Raw genomic sequence first — 22,367 nt, forward strand, 5'->3', positions numbered from 1 at the left:
ACAAATTAGGACACGTAGTGGCACAATAAAGCCAAATAACCTTTAATGTTCTAAAAGAAGAAAACTAAAATTATTCCTGTCACAGTACAAGAGAAAACTTAGATGTCTACATTCATCCCAACGTATCACTTATTTTTTTATTCTATATACTTGTATTTGTAAGAAAATCCAGCAACTTAGAGATGCTTTAGTCGTGTTTTGGAAGGGCATTTTTCTTCTGCCAAGCTATAGAAGTTTTTCCTAAATGAATAGAAATCGAAGCAGAAAGCAATCAATACTCTTGCTTAAATTTTGCGATGTTTCATAGAATAGAAAAATGAATTTTAAAGTCATCCACAGTAAAGAATTCTAAAGATTATAACTGGGGCTTTCTCCACAGGCCTGAGAGATGGCTTTGAATAAGAAACACCTCTTCTTTATTAAAGAAGCAACATTCTAGAATGAGAGAATTATAACTGTGTTTGTTGGTTCAGATAAGTTTCACTTAACTTCCAAATGAGTGACCTCCGTCATGAGCTTTTATATTTTCATATATAAAAGTGTGTCTACATAGTACCAATAAAAGGGAAGGGTTATGCAACATGCATCACGATAAATGGCATACCTGTGGTTTAAAATTTGGATTTGGGAAGTTTCCCTACATGATGATTCAATCACCATTTTGTATTTTAGGAATTTCCAGCAGGATGACTTTCTAATTGTATTTAAACAGATGAAAATCTACAATGCTGTTTAGTCTTTAAACATTGATGTGGACAATTATTTTTTATAGGAAACTTCCAGATGAATCAACTGTTTTATGTCATTGCCATATGTTAAGTGTATTTGAGTCTATAAGTGTTTAACTTGTGAGTTTGGTTTCAACATCTTGAATATTTAATTCCACTGCAGTCCTCATTTGTGGGATGGCAGCCACATCGAAGCTAGTGACCAGGAGCAAGACCCAGTTTAGGCAGCAGGTGAGGTGCAGGGATTTTCCTGTCCAACCTGTGGCCAAGACTCTGATGTCCTCACAAAGTCTTCTGATTCTCTTGATACTGGCTCAAGCTTAGTCATCTGCTGTCCACACTGTCACAGAGATGGAAGTAGAGAGACAGGCCCATGAGAAGTGGGGCATCGAAAGCCACAGGTAGTGGTCTAAAACTTTGGTTATAGGTAAGAAAAACAGACAGACAGACAAAATATAAGCAGATGTGAGAAATGTTTGTAGGCTATAGTAAAAAAAAAAAAAAACAAAAAAAAAACAAAAAACTCTACTACTGCATCAATAGTATTGTCAGTAATAAGTAAATTTAATTATAACCCCAAGAAATCACTAAGCCATTAAATTAAGATCTGAGAGACAAGGTGATAAATCTTAGAAATAAATCTATCAGCGGTCATAGACAAATTGTTGTATGATGTCACCTCATTTAGACAGAATATTCACTTTTGTGATCATTTGGTTGGAAACCATCATACTAAAGCCATTGTATGTTTAGACTACTACACTAGGATGGTGATTCTAGCAGGAAAGGACAAAGCCTTTATCCTCAGATTGGAAATGTATCTCTTGGGGTGCCTCACTGGCTCAGTCAGTCTTCACCTCAGCTCATGATCCCCAGGTCTTGGGATCGAGCCTCACATCAGGGTTCTTGCTCAGTGGGGAACCTGCTTCTCCCCCTCTCCCTCTGCCTGCCACTCCCCCTGCTTGTGCGTGCTCTCTCTCTCTCTCTCAAATAAATAATTAAAAAAAAAAAGGAAATGCATCTCTTTTGCTGGGAGACTGGGAGCTTCTTGTTAATACCACTCCCAGCTTTGGGAGGAAAGCCAAGAGAACAATGATGGAGGACAGGGAGGCCATCCAGGCCTTGGGTCTGGGAATTAAAATGGCCAACACTTGTAACCATATGTCCTGGGTAGGCCCTCCTAGTACTTTACCCTTTTCACTAAGATTACTGAAGGGACCCTGTTCATATATTTTGATCTTTTATAAAACTGAGGCACAGGGGGAACCTGGGTGGCTCAGTGGTTGAGCATCTGCCTTCAGCTCAGGGCATGATCCCAGGGTCCTGGGATTGAGTCCACATTGGGCTCCCCGCAGGGAGCCTGCTTCTCCTTCTGCCTATGTCTCTGCCTCTCTCTGTCTCTCATGAATAAATAAACAACATCTTTAAAAAAAAAAAAACTTAGGCACAAAAACTTCTCACTGTATTAGGAAGAAAATTAGGATAAATACTTAATATTTTTGACAACTTATATCTTAACTAGTAGATCTTTTTGTTTTCTGTGATTAAGGTGTTACACTTTTCTTAAAGTAGCTAAGATTGCATTTGGGTTTTCATTTTGTTTTGTAATAGCAGTGATATTCTACTCTTAGGGCATAAATAATTTAGCCAGAGTTGGTTGCTCAAAGCAACTAAAGCACTGAGTGTGCCCTTCCTCTGGTGATTTTTTTTTTTTTTTTTTTTTTATAAATTAATTTTTATTGGTGTTCAATTTACCAACATACAGAATAACACCCAGTGCTCATCCCGTCAAGTGTCCCCCTCCGTGCCCGTCACCCATTCACCCCCACCCCCCGCCCTCCTCCCCTTCCACCACCCCTAGTTCATTTCCCAGAGTTAGAAGTCTTTATGTTCTGTGTCCCTTTCTGATATCTCCCACACATTTCTTCTCCCTTCCCTTATATTCCCCTTCACTATTATTCATATTCCCCAAATAAGTGAGAACATACACTGTTTGTCCTTCTCCGATTGACTTACTTCACTCAGCATAATACCCTCCAGTTCCATCCACGTTGAAGCAAATGGTGGGTATTTGTTGTTTCTAATGGCTGAGTAATAGCACCCCTTGCTATGAAACTGGTTGGTCAGACACAGAATCACAGGCTGAGTAGCCCTTGGTAGTGGTCACAGTGCAGTTAGTTACTAGATGTTTGTGTTATTTCTGGTTTGTTCCTTCTGCATCTTAACTCCCATAAAACATAGTTGATGTGGGCTGAAAGCTCTTATACATGTCTCCTTTGGACTTCCTGTGTTTGTTTCACCAATAACATCCAAAATTCCAAAGATATAGCTTAGCATCTTGTGCATGGCATAAATGCTCCAAGAGCGATTATTGAAAGATGAATGAATGGGTGAGCAGATGGATGGATGGACGGATAACATGATACTTCTACTCTCATAACTATAATGTTCATTGAAAACGTCATTTGGACAATATTACTGCGACTCTAAATTTCAAAAATATAAATGCTTTAAGATATGTAGGTCATAAACATTATATGGTCTCATTCATTTGAGGAATATAAAAAATAGTGAAAGGGAATAAAGGAGAAAGGAGAGAAAATGAGTGGGAAATATCAGTGAGGGAGACAGAACATGAGAGACTCCTAACTCTGGGAAACAAACAAGGGATAGTGGAAAGGGAGGTGGGCTGGGGGTCGGGGTGACTGGGTGACGGGCACTGAGGGGGGCACTTGACGGAATGAGCACTGGTTGTTATGCTATATGTTGGCAAATCGAACTCCAATAAAACAATATACAAAAAAAAAAAGAAAGAAAAATAAATAAATAAAATCTAAAAAAAAAAGATATGTAGGTCATTAACCATAAATTCTGGCAGGAAATATTTGGGAGGTAATAGGAATCTAATTAAACAATCTGGATTATAAAAAGAAAGTTGCTTAAGTATCTTTATTTCAGGAACTAATTATTTTCCCACAGTAAAGAAGAGCAAAAAAAAAAAAAATCACAATAATAATACAGTCCCATGTGATTTAAATTATTAGCAAAAGATGCTGATAAGACATGTTTTCCATTTCCCAGACCCATTAATGATGGGATCCCAGCTTGGAGAGCCCCAACAATACCCAAGCGTTCTAACTATTTCCATACTGATTAGATGAAATGACAGAAGGACTTTAGCCCTGCCAGTGAATGTTCCAAATATATCATTAATGATGTAAGGATTTTAGATTAAATGAATGTTCTTACTACTATTTTTTAGAGCATGAAATCTTAGCTGATTATTTAAGGAACATGAACTGATAAAAACCCAGTTTTATGTAAACTCAGATAAGAACAAATATTGAAGAAAATTTTCCACTAGATGATCACATTACAGGGGGAGTGAAATGCTATATATATACATGGAAACTTGAAGTTAAATTTAAACTTGTCTTACTAGTCAGATAAATCCATTCCCCTGAGTATGACCTGCTGGGATAATTATGGGTTATTGTGACCATCCACTCTGAGAGATGATGATTTCTCCAGATTGCTAATGACCAACTTTGGAGAGCCTCTAATATTTTTATGTTCAGGATCCTGACCAACTTTGAAGAATTCCTACTGTTTTCATGTTCTGCAACCCACTTTCATTTCCAGGCCGCTGTGCAGAACAAAGATGCCCCACAATCCAGGCTCCCTGCTAACCACTGTAAACATATTAGCTCATTAACATTCCCAAATTATCACCATGTGTTGCTTTTTATGCCCATTTTACAGATGGGAAACTAAGGCACTAGGTTAAAAGATGGAAGGGAGTAGACCCCCCTGGATGGACTTGGTAGCTCTCCTGGTTATCACATGGGACCATGAACTTGGAAGTGAAGAGAGTTTCACAGTAAGAACTGGCCAGCCCACGCATGAATAAACTCAGAGAAGACATTGCTTGAGGAGCGTGACTAATGATGTGCCGGCTCCCTCTGCATCATACACTCACTGGAAAGCCCTCCACCAACAGTCTTGAAGGAAGAGGATATTTGAGGTGGCTTTCCCCATTAGATCATGGAGTCAAACGGGCTACAGGTTTCATGAAATCTCAGTCTTTCCAATCCTAGTAAGGTTTGGCAAAGAGAAGTGACTGCCATATAAGATACACCCCTATTTTCAGTTTTGAATCAATGAAGTCAGTTGTACAACCAATCATAAACAACTGAATCGCTCTCACCTCTGAGAACTTTTTGAATTCCAGGTAGCTTCCCCCACAACAGGGGGCAGATGGTAATGTGAACTCCACTCAGTTCTGGTTTCTCAATATAAGCCCTGATCACTCGTGGTTTGGAGAAACCCATTTAACTTTGTTGAACCCGTGGCCTCTCTCTTTCCTGAGAGCAGAAGCTTTTCTCTGAGGCACCCACCAGCACCCTACAGAGACGCACTTGGGGAAAAGCTCATTTTCGGAATGAATAGAAGAGCACTTTAAATTCTGCTTATGCCCTCAAAGCAGAAAGCATTAACCCAATATATTTCCCTCAAACACAGTGGATTTTCACTAAATAGAAAGCTTTAATGGAATCGTGAATTTGTGATACAACTTGATCATCTACACATGTATATTCTGTTACTATTCTGTAAAGTTGAATTACAAAAAAATTAACTCTGGATGGTATCAGGCATCTTTACTAAAACCTGACCTGTAACAACCAACCTCAACCTAGTGCATAACCTGCAGATCTCTCATTCATTCACACCTTGACTTTCCTAGGTATTATTAATAATAAGCAACGGTCACTTTTTAAAGACTGTTAACCAAGACTTTCACATAAGAAAAAATTGGAAGAGTATCATACATAGCAGGAAGATAATGAGTTTTCCATGAAGGAATCTAATCCTTCCAATTTCTTGCCTTGGGGAATCCAGATTAAGAGGCAAAGAAGGCCAGAGATAAGGAAACTCAACTTCATTTGAATCATCTATTAAATGGAATCTTTGGAGTATTAGGGGGGGAAAAAAAGCAAGGTCATGGAATAGATTCCTTTTGTGTACAAATACCAAATAAATGCATATTGACATAGGTGTGCATTCATTTTCTGTTGCTGTATAATAAATGAACACAGATTTAGTGTTTTAAAACAGCATGATTAATTATCTCACAGTTCCATGGGCTGGAAGTCCAGGACCAGTTTAACTGCCTCCTCTGCCCAGTGTTTCAGGCTGAAATCAAGATGTTGACCAGAGTTGCAAATATTTCTGGGGTTTGGGGTCCTCTTTCAAGCTCTTTGGTTGTTCGTAGAACTTAGTTCCTTGTGGTTTAGGAGGGAACTTTTTTTTTTTTTTCTGGCTACAGGCTAGAGGACATTCCTAGTTTCTAGAGGCTTCCCCAGGTTCCAGCCACTTGTCCCCTATAGCATGGAAGCTAACTTCTTCAAAGCAGGAAAATCCCTCTTTGGTCCACACTGGGAGGTCTTAGGAGGGATCTCATCAAGAAAACCACTATCCCATCAGCTTCACAAGACCCATCCACATTCGCCAGGAGGGGATTGCACCCAGGTGATGGGAATGTCAGGTGCTTACTGTCAGAGTACTCTTAAGATCAAAGCTGTACCACAACTGAGGTAACAGAGTGCAGATGACTAATGGGAAACAGACCAGGTATTCCCAAGGCTCCACATAGGACGACTCAACTCATGGGACCCAAACACACAATCTTAACGCCTCATGGAATGTATAAGAGAGCTGAGTGCTCTGGGATCTTTGTGAGGTAGCTTCAGGAATTTTGCCAATTGAATAAGCAGGTAGCAGGTATCACAACCAAAATGGAGGACTGAAAGTAAAGGGTGGGGTCCTTTGCTCAAGGCCACCCATTTCAGTTGTTGATTTGGGAAGGAAACGTTTCCCCGAAGATAGGTTCTCACTTCCAGCTAAAAGTAGTCTTTCCTCTCGATTCTCGATGCATGGTATTTGACAAAAAAAAAAAAAAAAAAAAAAAAAGCTGTCTGAATTCTTGATGTTCACTCTCAGAGACTACGAACTTAAAGGCTTTAGAGTGAGAGAATAAAATAAATAGATGGATCTTCTCATTTGAGATGTAAGTTTATAGATTGCCCACAAATCACAGCCTCTGTAATAAAGATTTCCAACAACAGCACTGATTTTCTTATTCTCTTGGGCTTTCTACAGTGTTATAAAAAAGAATGCCTAAAATAATGTGTAAGGAGGAAAGCCAGTTCCATTTATATATAAGCACACACATATATAATCTAGTACATACACAAGCATATCTCTTTTTTAGTAAGACAGCAGAGGAGTATTTGCTTGCTTTTCTGCACTTCAAAACAAAACAAAACAAAACAACTCTACAGGATGACCACTGTTGAAAGTGAATGCACCCATTGGAGAGCCCCTGACATGTTCAGCCCAATCCTCTTCCTCTTTAGAACCAAAGATAGTGCCAGTCACCTAGTGAGGAAGAAAGTTGTATCATCCCAGGGTTGAAGAAACTCTCAGGCTGGGGCAACCCCATGCAAACAACTGGTACCCTAAAGGTTGGTAAGAAAATGAGGGCGAACTCAGGAAACCTACTGAAATGCAAGCAAGTAGTAACAGTACAACTTTCTACTTCAGAATATGCTTTTTGTTACACTGTTTCTTTCCCATTTTAAAAAATTGCATTTTTATTTCACTGAGCCTTTAATGGCTAGTCCTAATAATGGAAAGAGCTCAGGAATATTCATAAAAATCCCTAAATCATCAGCCTCTCTTCAGAGTAGCTAGTGTAGACTATTTGTCGTGTAGCATTGGAGTATCAAACCTTTTTAAAATGGATTAATATGCTCTGAATATTATTTTGGGCCACTGGACTAATCCAAAACAAAACTGGATTCCAAACTGTGTGCAGTGTCATGAGATCACCTTGGTCCTGATTTGGCCTTTGTTGGGCTATGTTCTGTAGGCTGAACGTTTGTGTCCTCCCCCAGAATTATGTGTTGAAAACCTAATGCCTAAAAAAAAAAAAGAAAGAAAGAAAAGAAAGAAAAAGAAAACCTAATGCCTTAAGGAAAAGGTATGAGGAGATGAGGTCTTTGGAGGGTGATTAGGTCATGATGATGGAGTCCTCATGAATGGGATTGGTGTCCTTACCAAAGAGGCCCCAGAGAGTTAGCTCGCCCCTTCTGCATGTGAGGACACAGAGAGAAGTTTGCAACCCAGAAGACCTGACCATGCTAACACCCTGAGGTTAGGCTCCCGGGCTCCAGAGCTGTGGGGAGTACATTTCTGTGTACCCCTCTGTTTCCTTAGAGCGGCCAGAATGGACTGACACAAATTCCCAGTATTTATAGATTTGCAGAGGGCTAGACAGTAAGAAGCTGGCCTTGGAGCGCATTCTTCCACCAAGCCATCCTGCGAGTCCAAGACTTCTCCAAGGCCACGGGACAATATTTTAACTCCTTCGTGTTCTAAAAGCCTGTACCAGCCTGAAAATGCACCGCAGCTAAAGAAACTGGTTATAAGAGAAATAAGATTATAATAGTTTGCATTTGATACACATGTGTATATAGGCTGTGACAGGTAGTTGCTACACTGGCTGTGGGTAGAAAGTAGCATTTGGCAGGCATGTATGACAAAGACAGTTGGGCTCCATGGTGCCCAATTTGCATTTAGAAAGCATTTATCTACAAATACTTAGTGGTCACATTCAGTTGCCAATACTATGAAAGATAGAACTGTGATTTTAATGTGTACAAGTATGTGCAGACAGGACTGTTTTATAGATCACTTCTAATCAGCAAGGTAACCACTATTTATTAGGAAGAGACTGTTTTCCTGTGGACATATATTTTTTAATACTTTCCTTGAAGTACGGTTGGCATACAACAAACCACGTTTATTTTTTTAAAGATTTTATTTATTTATTTGACAGAGAGAGAGAACTAGCAGAACGAGTGGCAGGCTGAGGGAGAGGGAGAAGCAGGTTCCCCCCTGAGCAGTGAGCCTGATACGGGGCTCATTCCCAGGACCCTGTGATCATGATCTGAGCTGACGGCAGTTGCTTAACTGACTGAGCCCCCCAAGCACCCCAAACTGACTGTTTAAATATAAAATTTGACAAGTTTTGACAGCTGTGTACATCCATGAAACCATGACACCATTAAGATAATGATCATATCTGTCACCCCAAAGTTTCCTTTTGTAACCCCTTCCTCCTCCACCTCCCCCATCCCAGGCAACCCCTGATCTTTCTGCCTCTACATTAGTTTCCGTTTCCATCATTTTATGGGACCAAAGCCACACAGCGTCACTCATTCTGCTGACTTCTTTCACTCAGCATTACTTCCAGATTCTTTTATGTCGTATACATCAACAGTTCATTTCTTTTTACTGTTGAGTAGTATTTCCTTATATGGATATAGGATGACTCATTTAGAGACTCACCTGCTGATAGACATTTGGATTACTTGTATTTTTGGCTGTTGCCAGAAAAGCTTCTAAGAATATCCGTGTATCTGTACTTGTGTGAACATCTACTTTGTTTTTTCCTGGGTAAATATCTAAGAAGCAGATGTCAAGGTCACATGGTAAGTATATGTTTCATTTTTTAGGGAAGCTCAAATAGTTTCAAAGGAATTTGTGCCATTCGACATTTGTACCAACAGAGTAGACCAGGGGGTTCCTGGTCCCCGCAAGCTCACCAGCATTTGGTGTTGTCAGGTTTGGGGTTTATGATTAATTTAGCCATTCTAATAGGTGTGTGGTAGTTTCCTTATGGTTTTAATTTCCTTTTTTCTAGCAAATGATGTTGAGCATTTTATATATGCTTTTTTTGCCATCTATCTTCTCTTATGACATGTCTTCTATCACTTGACAATTTTTTATATTGTCTTTTATTAGTGAATTTTAATTTTTTGAATATATAATGGATATGAGTCTTTTATCTGATTTGCAAATACTCTCTCAGCATGTGACTTGCCTCTCTTTCTCCTCAGTGTGTCTCATAGAACAGAAGTTCCTGATTTTGAATAATTCAAATTGTCAGTTTTCTTACATGAATAATGTTTTTGGCATTGTAGCTAGGAAATCTTTGCTTCACTGAAGGTCACAGAGAGATTCTTCTAGGTTTTCTTTCTAGAAGTTTTATGATTCTAGACAGTTGGTCTATGATCCATTTGAGTTTGTTATCAAAGAGATTAAGTTATGGGTCAAAAGTCTTCTTTTCACAGATGGGTATCCAATTGCTGCAGCTCCATTTGCTGAAAAGTCCCTACTTTCTCTGCGGAATTCCCTTTGCTCCCTCATCAAAACTGAATAAACCATATATGTGCAGGTCTATTTCTGGACTTCCAGTCCAGAATTTCTTTGCTCAGTCTTTCTATCTTGAGGCTGACACCACAACATGTTGATTATTGTTGTTCTATCATGAATCTTGAAGACAGGTTCTGTAAGCTCCCCGGCTTTGTTCTTCCTTTCCAAAATGTTTTGGGTAATCTAGATATTTTTCTTTCTGTATGAATTTTAGAAGCAGCTTGTCAAAATTTACCCACCCCCAAAAAAAGCCTTCTAGAATTATGATTAAGATCACATTGATTCTATAGATCACTTAGCGGATTTGGTTTCCTATAGTGTACAAGTCAAGTATACACTTTGTGGGATATATTGCTAAGTAGTTCATATTTTTTATATGAACTGTAAATGGCACTCTTTTAATTTTTGAATGCTCATTACTAGTATGTAGGAATGAAATTAATATTTTCTATTGATCTTGTATTCTGAAGCCTTGATAAATTAACATTACTTGGATCTAGTAGCTTTCTGGTAGATTCTATAGTATTTTCTACATATACAATTCGAATGTTTGTGAATAAAGAGATAATTACTTTTTCCTTTCTGCTATAGATGACTTTTAATTCTTTTTCTTTCTTAGCTGTACAAGTTAAAACTGTCTAATATTGACTAGAAGTGGTAGGGGCAGATACTCTGGCCTTGTTTCTAATCCTACAAAGAAAGCATGTAGGCTTTAACCACTAAGTAAGATGTTGCTTGTATATTTTTAATACATGTCCTTCATCAGATTTGGGGGATTTATTTCTTTTCATTGCTGGTGGAGAGTTTCTATAAGGAATGAATTTTGAACCTTATCGAGTGATATTTTTCATCTATTGAAATGATCATATAGGTTTACTTTCTAGACTGTTAATAAATGGTGAATTACACTGAACAAATTTCAATGGTTAATGCAATCTAGTATCTTTGACATAATCCCCACTTAATCCTGAGATATTAAACTTTTTGTACAGTTGGGAGTTTTACTTACTAAAATATTGTCAAGAATTTTTGTGTCTTAAGTACATGGGACATATTCACATGTAGTTTTCTTTTCTTGTAATGTCTTTGTTTGTTTCTGAAACCAGATCAAAGTTGGCCTCATAGAATGACTTGAGGTGTGATCTCTCCTTTGCATTTATCTGGAAATGTTATATGTAGTTGATTTTACTTCTCCCTTATGTCCTCTCTGTCTCTGCTTAACATGTTCAATCTTCTAGCTTCTTGAACACATGGGATCCAGTTATCATAACTGCTTTAATGTTCTTGACCACAAATTCCATCATCTGTGTCATTTATGTGTCAATTTCAATTTACTGATTTTTCTCCTCATAATAGCTCCTATTTTTCAGCAGCTTCTTTGCATATCTAGTCATTATAAATTAAGTACAAGACACTGTGATTTTTTTTTTCCCTTGTGTCCTGGAAACCTTTGTGTTCCTGATATTAAGTTAGAGCTCTCCTTGGGGACACAATCAAGTGGTGTAAAACCAGAGTGATCATTCTGGCTTTTGCTTTAGGCTTTTTTAGTTGAAACCAGAACAGAGTTTGGGGTAATTTTTCCCAGTGCAGAGGCAAGACCCATCTTCGCACTCTTATGGATGCCCAATGAATTGTGAGGTCATTCACTTTTGCTCTTAGGAGTGAACACCGTGCCTGGCCCTGGGTGAGTGATGTGTCCTGTTCCCTTTGATCTTTTGAGGTGGGTCTTTCCCTACTTGTGTGGTTTCCTCACATTTCATGGATTTGTACCCAACTGAGTGATTGAGGCAGGATCTCTGGATAATATTGGAGTTACTTTGTGCGTCTCCCTCCTGAGAACCTTAGCCTCTTTGGCTTCCTCCACTCCTCAGCCCTGTCTCCTCAGTCACTCAGCTGTGTGTCTGGGTCTCGCCTTCCCCCCACCAAGGCCTGGAACCCTCATCAAGGTTCAGGGTGGGGTCAGTTGTGAGGCTCACCTCATGTTTCCTGTCACTTGATGATCACTGTCCTTTATTCCCTGGTGTCCAATGTCTTCAGAACTATTGTTCCATATATTTTTTTAGTTATTTTTGGTGAGAGAGTTTATCCCCTTTCTGTTACTCCATCTTGGTCAGAAACAGAAGTCATTCTGTGGCCATATAATTCTGAATCCATCATCTCTCTTACTCCTCTTCCTTACTGGGTACCACTAAGCTGGATTCCAGGACTTCCTGTCTGTTTTTGCTCTATTTGCCATGGGCTCCAGGGGGCACAGGCCTACTGATGTGCACATGCTTGAGCACTTTGGCCCTTTGCAAACACAGCTGTATTTCTTCCTTGTTTGTTTTATGCAGAAGGCTTTCTGTCTCAGCAGGATAACCTTTGTTGCTAAGAGAGAACTTGATAAATGCATGTGAAAACCATGAGTATTCCATATGAGAATAAATTCAGTTCATATATCCAGCTATTGATGAAATGACTTTAAGGGTAGTATTCTTAGTTTGTGCTGAGCACAAGCTATCAAAATTTTGCTTGAATTGTCACCATTTATTTTACTTTCAACCTATGGAATATAGATACTTTAACGTTTTTCAAAGGAAAAATAAACAGCAAAAACACAGAGCCCCTGTTAACCAACTAAATCTGTTCCCCAAATTTATGCACATTCCCTCAGAATACACTTATTTGTGAAATGATCAATATGATTTATACATTCACCAAAAAAATACTATACTTAAGATTGGTAATACAAAGTAAATGTGACAAAAGTCTTCCTCTTGACAAACTTGCAGCCTGTGGGTGAAAGCAGACTTACAAATAAACAAACTTCAAGGATGCCTGGGTGGCTCAGCGATTGTACATCTGTCTTCAGCTCAGGGTGTGATCCCAGGGTCCTGGGATTGAGTTCTGTATTGGGCTCCCCGCAGGGAGCCCGCTTCTCCCTCTGCCTTATGTCTCTGCCTCTCTCTCTGTGTGTGTCTCATGAATAAATAAACAAAATACTTTAAAAAACCAAATCGACAAACTTCAATGAAATTCATGCTTTGATTCTGTGAACCAGGTGTGAGGTGACAGTGGCCTGAATTAGGAAAGAGCCAGTTCAGATGGGAGGAGAGAATGGACCCCATAGGTCCAGCTTCTGGGTTGAACTCTAATTTTTTTTAAGATTTATTCTTTTTTTTTTTATTTGGGGGGGGTGGGAGGCATGCAGAGGGAGAGAGATAATCTCAAACAGGCTCTCTGCTAAGTGCGGAACCCAATGCAGGGCTCGATCTCACGACCCTGAGACCATGACCTGAGCTGAAATCAAGAGTCAGACGCTCAACCAGCTGAGCCATCCAGGCACCCCTGGGTTAAACTTTAAATGGATGGTTCTTTTACTGTTGACAGGGACAGTACATGGGGAATGTGTCTGGAGAACTGTGCAAAATTGCTTTAGAAACACTTGGGTTTTTTTCTTGTTCTTGACCCTTTGTTTGTATTTTGTCTTTAGTCCTCAACTGTTTCCTGTATTTATTTTTATGCTTTTCCAGCTTCATTTTTTTCCAGAAATAATCAATACATAACTCTGTGTAAGTTTAAAGTGTATCGTATTTGATTTGATACATTTATATATTGCCAAATCACTGCCACCGTAGTATTAACTACCACCTCGGTCCCATCACATGGTTGCCATTTCTGTTCTGAGATGAGAACACCTAACAACTCCTTTCTTAGCCATCGTCATGTTACATGATACAGTATTATTAGCTATAATCACTGTGCTATCCATTAGACCCCCAAACTGGTTAACCTCATGGCTGGAAGTTTATACCCTTTGACCCATATCTCCCCAACCTAGTAACAACCACACTATTTATGTTCCTCTGAGTCTGTCCTTTTTAGATTCTACATAGAAGCAATAGCATGTCTAATCTGTCCTTCCCTGCCAGACTTGTTTCACATAGCATGATGTCCTCAGGGTCCATCCAGGTTGTCACAAGTGGCAGATTTGTTTTTAGAAAGTCATTGTCCCATGGGAGTTTTGACTCCAAACAAGGCTTTTATGCTCTGATTTCTCACCCAAAAGGCTTCAGAATATCCTTGATTCATTCACATCCAAGAAGCACTGGGGCCCCATTTGCTGTCTTTCAATAACCATCACCCTTTTGGGCAGTGTCAGCCCCACAACAGGGCTGTTGCTCCTCCACTGCGTTCCGTGTTCTGCAGTCCAGCCTTCTCTCCCTGGCATCTCCCCCAAGGGTGCCCATATCCAACTGCTGAGCAGAGCAGCCTTCCCCCTGAACACACCTGCTCTTCTTAGATGAGGGTTTTCTGCCCCTGCCACCATTAAAGTTTCTGATGTCCTGGAACACTGGCTGATAATGGTGGCCTTGAACTTGGTATTTCAGCAAATATTTTCTGAGGGCCTGAGCTAAACCATGATGAGATAGCTCCTCTGAACATTCCCATTTACTCTTTCTTTTCTTTGTCAGAAAATATCATTTACTCTTTCCACTTATTGCAGGGATTTTCGGGGACCGAAGAAGAGATTTCCATTCTAAATGATAATATTGGGCCAATCTGTTTCCTGAAATAAATTGAAAGCAGTACTCAGGTCTTGGGATAAGTTCTTTAATTAAGGATTTTCTCAGTGCTTTGATGTCAAGAAAAGTGACATGGGACAGAATATCCATGTTGGACTTTGGCTTCCCCATAGAGTAATAATAATGACTTATATTCATAGAGCTTCTCGTGGCTTACAGAGTATTCGTACATTAATGATTTCATTTGACCCTCATAATCACCTTGTGATGTACACATGAAAGGTTTGTCACGAGAAAACGTAGGGAAGGGCAGCCCCCGTGGCGCAGCGGTTTAGCGCCACCTGCAGCCTGAGGTGTGATCCTGGAGACCCAGGATCGAGTCCCACGTTGGGCTCCCTGAGTGGAGCCTGCTTCTCCCTCTGCCTGTGTCTCTGCCTCTGTGTGTGTGTGTGTGTGTGTGTGTGTGTGTGTCCATGAGTAAATAAATAAAATCTTTAAAAAAAAAAAAAAAGAAAGAAAAAGAAAACGTGGGGAAGACCTCCAAGCTAGGGTAGTATGCTCCTTCACATGTTGCATAGATTATCATGATACTACCCGTGTGTGCCTGTAGGAAAATTAGATTTAAATGTAGGATGGCTGACAACCTAGTGACTGTGTTCCCCCTTTGTTCTTCAGGAAAGCTAGAGAATGTTCTAGAATGAAATGTATACAGGGGAAAACAACTTTTATCACTAGTCATAAGCCTTGAGGGCCTCGTAAGACCCAAATAATCTACCCTGAGGCATAAAAGCCTGAATCTATGGGGAGATTTCCTTCCTTTTTATGGTTGCAGAGTATGTATTATAGTTTATATTAGATATTATTATAAATTGTATTGTATATTATATATTATATTGACACACATAACACATCTTGTTTATTCATCTGTTGATGGATATTTACTGTGTTCTCGTACCTTGGCTACTGTGAGTAATGCGGCAGTGAACATGGTAGTCTAAATATCACTCTAAGATCGTGACTTCAGTTTTTTCAGATATATACCCAAAAGTGGGATTGATATTAATAACCATTGTTACCTAAATTTTCCACCAGAATATTAATCCTATGTGGCAAGTAACAGTAATTGGCTCCCTGAAATTTCTTTGAAAATAATTTCTATCTTTAGCATTGGATGTAATTTTATTCACGTTGCATTCAGAGTTGGGTATTTACTGCCATGAGTCATCAGCACATTGTAGCATGCAGATTCAGCTGAGCCATAGAACTACTTACCATTGAATCAAATCACAGAAGTGGTCATACTTTTGGTCATTGATATGAAACTGAGTGGTCATACCATTTCTCAGCATTTCATAATTTGACATTTTAAATGAATGCATCACAATCAACCCTCAAGAAGCAGGTGAAAAGGGAAGTTCTGAGTCGCCTGGTAAACCTTATACCATGAAAAGACAATGAACAGAAGAAAAAACTTTGTTATCAGAGGCTAGGTCTAAGAAACCCGAATTGATTTTTATCCTTGAGCCGTGCCCACCACTGAGGCACGTGAGCCCCCCATTCAGCTTGTCACCAGCACACAGAGACCAACTCAGCTACTTGAGTTAGCTTTAAAATATATTTGCTATTCATGTATTTCGACATTGAAACTTCACTCCATAAAAAAGGTGAAATTTCTAGTGCACAGAGCTAGGAGTTATTGGGAGCCTCCTGTATGTTCGTTTCTTAAGATGTGGGATCTTACTGATGAACTTGTTAATTTTAAAGACCTGTACTTTGTAGCTGGGTTCTATATACCACGTATATTCAGAGTCTGTTCAGCAAGGAGCCCTGGACACCTGCCCTGCCAGGTTGGTGCCGGGTGATGAAGGGGAAGACAGTGGCATGTGGCATCTTCAACCTGGGACTGGCAGTACTGTCACACTGTAAGCCTGGAAGAGCCCAGGTTTATTGAGTTTATTGTGTTCCCATCACGTGGTCTCCATTGCAAGAGGAAACGAGAGGGCTCCTGAGTGTCCTGTTTGGTTTTTCACATGATTGGTTTTATGGCATTCATTGGGCTATTTTTTTGTTTTGGGAGGCAGCATCCAAATAATACCATAATAAAAGATGCCATAAACACAGAGAAATGAAGTCATCAGTCTTCCTGGTATGTGTTGGTGTGGAGACGAGGCGCACCAGTACGCGCAGGAAGAAATGACAAGAAGATGTGGAATCAGATGCAGTGGTGACCATTTTCCATGATTCCTGCTAAATGCCTATGATATCACAGACACGAAAACTCCTGAGCATTGTTACTTATGAATTTTTTAAAATCTGGATTACTAGTAAAAAAAGTAGTTATAGTAATTAGAATAATGACAAAATACATATTTTAATCAGCTTCCAGATAGAGGTGGCGGTGGGGACACATGCAGCTACTTTCTCTCCTACTGGAAACTCATGAATATCATATTAAAGGAGTATCCTTTCAAAGCATAAGGCAACAAGGACAGTTCTTACGATGCCTAAATCCCTGATTGGAGGGAGGATGAATTAATGACGAATTCATAGAATCTAAGTGACTACCCCCCAAAAAACTTGGTGTGCAAGAGACGTGGATAAGAACAGAATCCCATCAGTTCACCACATCCTTCAGCTGTGGATGGTGTTATGAGTGCAAACACTGGATTTTGATCTGACCAAAAGAACAGTGTGACTGCACTGAGATGATGGGAGATGGGAAGTCTTCATCGATGTTGCAGACACAGGGATGGGTTAGGCAGTAAAGGGACAAACCTTCTCTTTCCATAGAGCACAGTTAATGGATAATGCTTGATCCTGGAAAATCCTAGTGGTTAGATCCAGGGAATAAACATGCAAACATTTAACTAAAAGATATGGGGGAAAGATAGAGTGGTTCTCTTTTTCATAAAAAAGCTGAGAGGGCTATTTAACACTTCATATATATATATATATATATATATATATATATATATATCATTGATAAAAATCATTTTTCAAGTATGGTCATAACTGAGTCCACTATATGTTGTGAGTTTCCCTCTAATGATGACCTTCCCTCAAATGGAAGAACTAACAGTGCCGTGTCCAAGGTCAAACCTTATACCCCTCATATGTGGCACTTTTTATGAAGATTTCCATGTTTATAATTCTTGCCAAATCTTTAAAAATCTTTATCATTGTAGTCCTAAGTTCCACACACAAACACCCTCACCTCATGCCGCATTTGCCAGACGTTCAAATGTATACTGCTCAGTAACCAGGACGCTCCCACCTGTGCTTATAAGGGAGAGAAGGGAGGAAATAGAGAAATGCTGCCCAGATATTAACCAGGGGAATGTTGTGAAAACTTACATACGAAAAGCTACTATGTATTGTGTGTGGCATTTGGATACCCTTCTACCCTAATACTTAGCATCTGTGATCCCGGAGCTAAAAATACTCGTTAATCTCAAACTGAGTATCCTGTTGTCCAAAAATATATATATTTTTTGATCCCATCATTTTAACTTTAAGCCTTTTTAAAACAAAATGGCTCAGCTTAACATCGGAATAATCAGCAGTTAGGGTAATTTCTAAAGTGGGAAGTAGATGATTTTTATGGGCTCATTCTTTTTCACATGCGGTTACGTTTGTCGTCTCATTCTCCTCGTTGGCACAGGAGAAACTATGCAGATTCTTTCTGTCAGTTGACCTGACCACTGAACATGCTCTTAAATGCCCAATTTGACAAAACTGTGTTTTTCACTTTGTAGAGTAGCAGATAGGTGTCAGGATGGGACGTTGGAGAGAGCCCTGTCTTTCTTAGAGAAAGGAAGCTCTGGACTCTGTTGCTGCCGCACGACAAGCCCATGTCATGACCTTTCTCTTCCAGGAGTACCAGCCTTGCAACACCAACCCATGCCCCGAGCTGAAGAAGACCACGCCCTGGACGCCCTGGACACCCGTCAATATCTCAGACAACGGGGGGCACTATGAGCAGCGATTCCGCTACACATGCAAAGCCCGCCTACCTGATCCGAATTTGCTGGAAGTGGGAAGGCAGAGAATCGAGATGCGGTACTGTTCCAGCGATGGGACCAGCGGCTGCTCCACAGATGGTGAGCGGAGACCCCCCTGCCCCTGCCCAGGACTGACCCACTTCACAGACAGGCATCTGATCCCATCTCTCAGGTCGTAGGAGAGTAAGGGGATGTTCTCCTTTTGATTATTTTTCGCTTTGCTTCTTTGTAACGATCTCACTAGTGCAGAACTGGCTTTATAGCAAATTGATGGGAAAGAATGATATACTGAGGTGGTCCTGGAAATTCAGCCCTCAAAATAACACTATAGTCTAATAGATCCAGAAAAGTTTGTGGCAGATTTACTTAATGTCAGAAAATATATTGAGGAGGGCTCAATGGTCTTCCATAAATCTTCTGGCCCAAAAAACATAAGCTGCAAATAAGCTTTTACTTTAATTATCCCCAAACTGAACAAAGAAAGGGCACCTGTCTATAAAAGGGTCTTTCTGCTAAGAAGTTCAGCCTGTGAAGAATCCTCTGATAGTCTTTGAAACTGCTCTGTCCTTTTAATTCCTTCAATACTATGTTAATAGTGTAAGGAAAGCTCTGAGGTAGACTAAGATATGCACCCCCATGCCTGCCCTGGGGCTCCGTGGGCATCTCTCCCCCAACAACTCACTTACTCCGTCTGGAGCTCAGCTGTCTCTACCACAGGAAGGGGGTGAGTCTGGTCGTCCCAAAGAGCTCCATTTCTGCTTTCTTCTTCTACTTTACCAAGATCTGTCTACTTCTAACAAGAAGATGGGCATTCACAGATGGTTCCCAGAGCATGGTGTGATGAGAACAGTGATAGTAACATCGTGCACTAGGCCACCGGGAACATTTTCTCAGCACGTTGTATTTCTGATTCCACCTTGTTCTCCCAACATGAATGTGACCTAGAAAGCACAGTCACCATGAGAGAGGGCTCCTTAGACTCAGAGTGGGTGGCCTTGATGAACCACAGAGGTAGTAAGCTGCCCCCTTGGGCTGCCATGGGTAGGATAAATTCATGGGAGTGTGATAAATGTCCTCTTGCATTGCTAGCGGGAAGCTCTTGCATGGGGTGGCTCTGAGTGAGGGCCCCATGCCTCCTCTGGGGGCTGCTATCGGCTGGGGCAGGTGGATCTGCAGCCTGTGTGCTGGGAGGCCTGGCAGCTGCCATCAAGAGCCACTCCCAGTTGTATGTCCTGATATGACTCACCTCCTGATCTCAAATTATTCTGCTCACTATAGTTCAGCAACTATGTATTAGCTGGTTCATCATTTCTTGAAAAAGTCCACTTTAGTGAAAAATTTTGTGTGACTAGGTCTACAATTTAAATAAACACCTATACATGTAGAAAATCAAGCAAAATTATCTTCACCCTTGCTAATTTTGTAAACTCCTGCTTTAGTTAGAAGAAAAGACATATGATGGAATACCAAGGGGGAACCGAGACCCCATTATAAAGATTTACATTCTACAAGGGACGATCTTGTGATCGTGATTGGGATTGTGACATGAAATACAAAATTCTATGTTAAAGATGAATTTCAGATATTTCTCAGAATTTTCCTGAGTATAAGTATGCCCCATGAATCTGTTTTGGAATAACTGTGCCCCCATGCAATAATTAGGATGTGCTTACCCTAAAACATTATTTGTTCATCTGAAATTCAGATTTCACCGGGCTTCCTCTATTTTATTTGCAAATTCTGGCAACCCTGTCTCCAATTTATGTACTTAACTCTCTTATTTCAGAGCAGGTGGTGAACTGTCTTATTTCTTATGACATCAAAGTGAAAAAGAAACAATGAGTGGCAGTGTTTCCCTACATAGGAATGTCATTGTCTTTTTTGAACATACATTTTTTTTACCCTTTTATTCTCAGATACATACAAAACCAAAAGCTGGAGGTTTTTTTTGATGATAGCAATATAAACTAAGAAACAGTTTGATATACATTTATGAAAGATACCCTGTATTTTCTCCAAAAGTATATCATGGGCAAGACTTAACAAGTACTTCATCTTTCTTGTGTCTTGAGGGCTTCAAGTCCTAATGACCATCCACACATTTTGGTATTGACATCTTGAAAATACAAAATTGGACTTCTTTGCCTCTGACCACACAAAATGAGGTTTACTTGTGCAGAGCTGTTCCGTATTGATTAGCCACAAAGTATTGGCTCATCACAGAAAGACATTTCGAATACATTTTCTGTAAAGAGCATCTTACTGAGGTTTCTGGGCCTGAATTTTTTAGTAAACGGCAAAGGCGCTCAGCCCTGGACAGGACTCTTGGGGTGTTTGCCTTCTCGCACTTCCCCAGTGAACTCCATGGCATATTTGGAGAGTTTTTTGTTAAAACCTGCATCACATTGCTAGCATTTGAGAAAATTCAAATATTTATTAATATTTTAAGTGAGTGCCCATTTTCATCGAAGCAAACAGGAATTTTGACTGTGGCCAATTAAATGACCTTGGGAGCGTAGAGTGCTCAGAGTTGGCCAGATCCACATTAGGTATCCAGAGCCTTTTCCTACCCAGACAGCTCCCAACTGCTGCAGCTTCTATGGCCACATCTGTATCTGGGGAAGCGTAGCGGGCCCTGAACTTCACGGGAGTGTGTGCCACTGTGCAAGTTCGTTCAGGAATGTGTTCAGTTCTGGGTCATGAGCTCTGCCCCCTGCATGGGTCCTGAACAGATGCCTATCTCTGTGGCCTGTGATTCAGAGGCACTGAGCTCTGCACCTTTCACCAGGCTGAATTCACTTTGGAAAGGCTCACCGGTAGAGAAACAGGTTTAGAATACCATCTGAATCATGCTCTAATGAGAGAGGTCCCCGATGGTGAACATCCCCTCGTCCAATACAGCACCATTTGCTATAGAATTCCCGAGGGAGGTATCCCAGGATGGCTTAGCGGTTTAGCGCCTGCCTTCGGCCCAGGGCACGATCCTGGAGTCCCGGGATCGAGTCCCGTATCGGGCTCCCTGCATGGAGCCTGCTTCTCCCTCTGCCTGTGTCTCTGCCATTCTCTCTGTGTCTCTCATGAATAAATAAAATCTTAAAAAAAAAAAAAAAAGAATTCCCGAGGGAAGTGAGAAAGGTGTGTTTTCCTTGTAAGAAGTTTCTCAAAAAAATAAGTGACCTACAAACCTAAGATCTATGACTGACATAGCATGTTACCACATTTATGAATCAGGTTCTTAGTTGCATCCTATATAAGAGCAACTGCAGAGGAAGGAGCTGGAATTATAGGAGATTATCATCCCAAAGTAAAAGAGGTTTTTTATCTTCTAATGCATAGGAAGTACTCAGCAGATCTGGGGAAGGTAATGATAGAATGAAGCGGGCAGCTGATATAGAGTGAATGTTAGTTTGGACCACAGTGGCTCGAAGAATTTCTAACAGAATCACACTTGGGCCATTTCGTTGGCAGGCCTTTCTGGTGATTTCCTGCATGCTGGGAGGTACTCCGCCCATACCGTCAACGGTGCTTGGTCAGCCTGGACATCGTGGTCACAGTGCAGCCGTGACTGCAGCAGGGGCATCCGGAACCGGAAGCGTGTTTGCAACAACCCTGAGCCCAAGTATGGAGGGATGCCTTGCCTGGGCCCCTCCCTAGAATACCAGGAATGCAACATTTTGCCCTGCCCAGGTGAGTGGATTGACTGGAAATAATCTGGAAAACATCTGAAAGATCAAGGGCCTTAGATGACCTTCTAGTTCAGGGAGGCTTGCTCAACTTCCCTGGCTTTCTGGTTGAGATTATATGTATGTAAAGTCACAGATTATATTTTTCAGTGTCATTGGTAAAAAGATAGA

The 22,367-nt window shown here is 40.4% G+C and overlaps 1 protein-coding gene across 10 annotated transcripts in view; it reads left to right on the forward strand.

The window, feature by feature from the left end:
• The window catches only part of SEMA5A (semaphorin 5A), a 476,790-nt gene that overhangs the window by 427,265 nt on the left and 27,158 nt on the right, over nucleotides 1-22,367 (forward strand). For all 10 annotated transcript variants that reach the window (XM_055308003.1, XM_055308002.1, XM_055308007.1 and 7 more), the window contains 2 exons: nucleotides 18,387-18,612; nucleotides 21,982-22,200. In XM_055308003.1, the coding sequence (XP_055163978.1) occupies nucleotides 18,387-18,612; nucleotides 21,982-22,200 (445 nt within the window). The remainder of the gene's footprint in view (nucleotides 1-18,386; nucleotides 18,613-21,981; nucleotides 22,201-22,367) is intronic.

The sequence above is a fragment of the Nyctereutes procyonoides genome, unplaced genomic scaffold, assembly GCF_905146905.1.
Source record: "Nyctereutes procyonoides isolate TBG_1078 unplaced genomic scaffold, NYPRO_anot_genome, whole genome shotgun sequence".
NCBI lineage: Eukaryota > Metazoa > Chordata > Mammalia > Carnivora > Canidae > Nyctereutes > Nyctereutes procyonoides.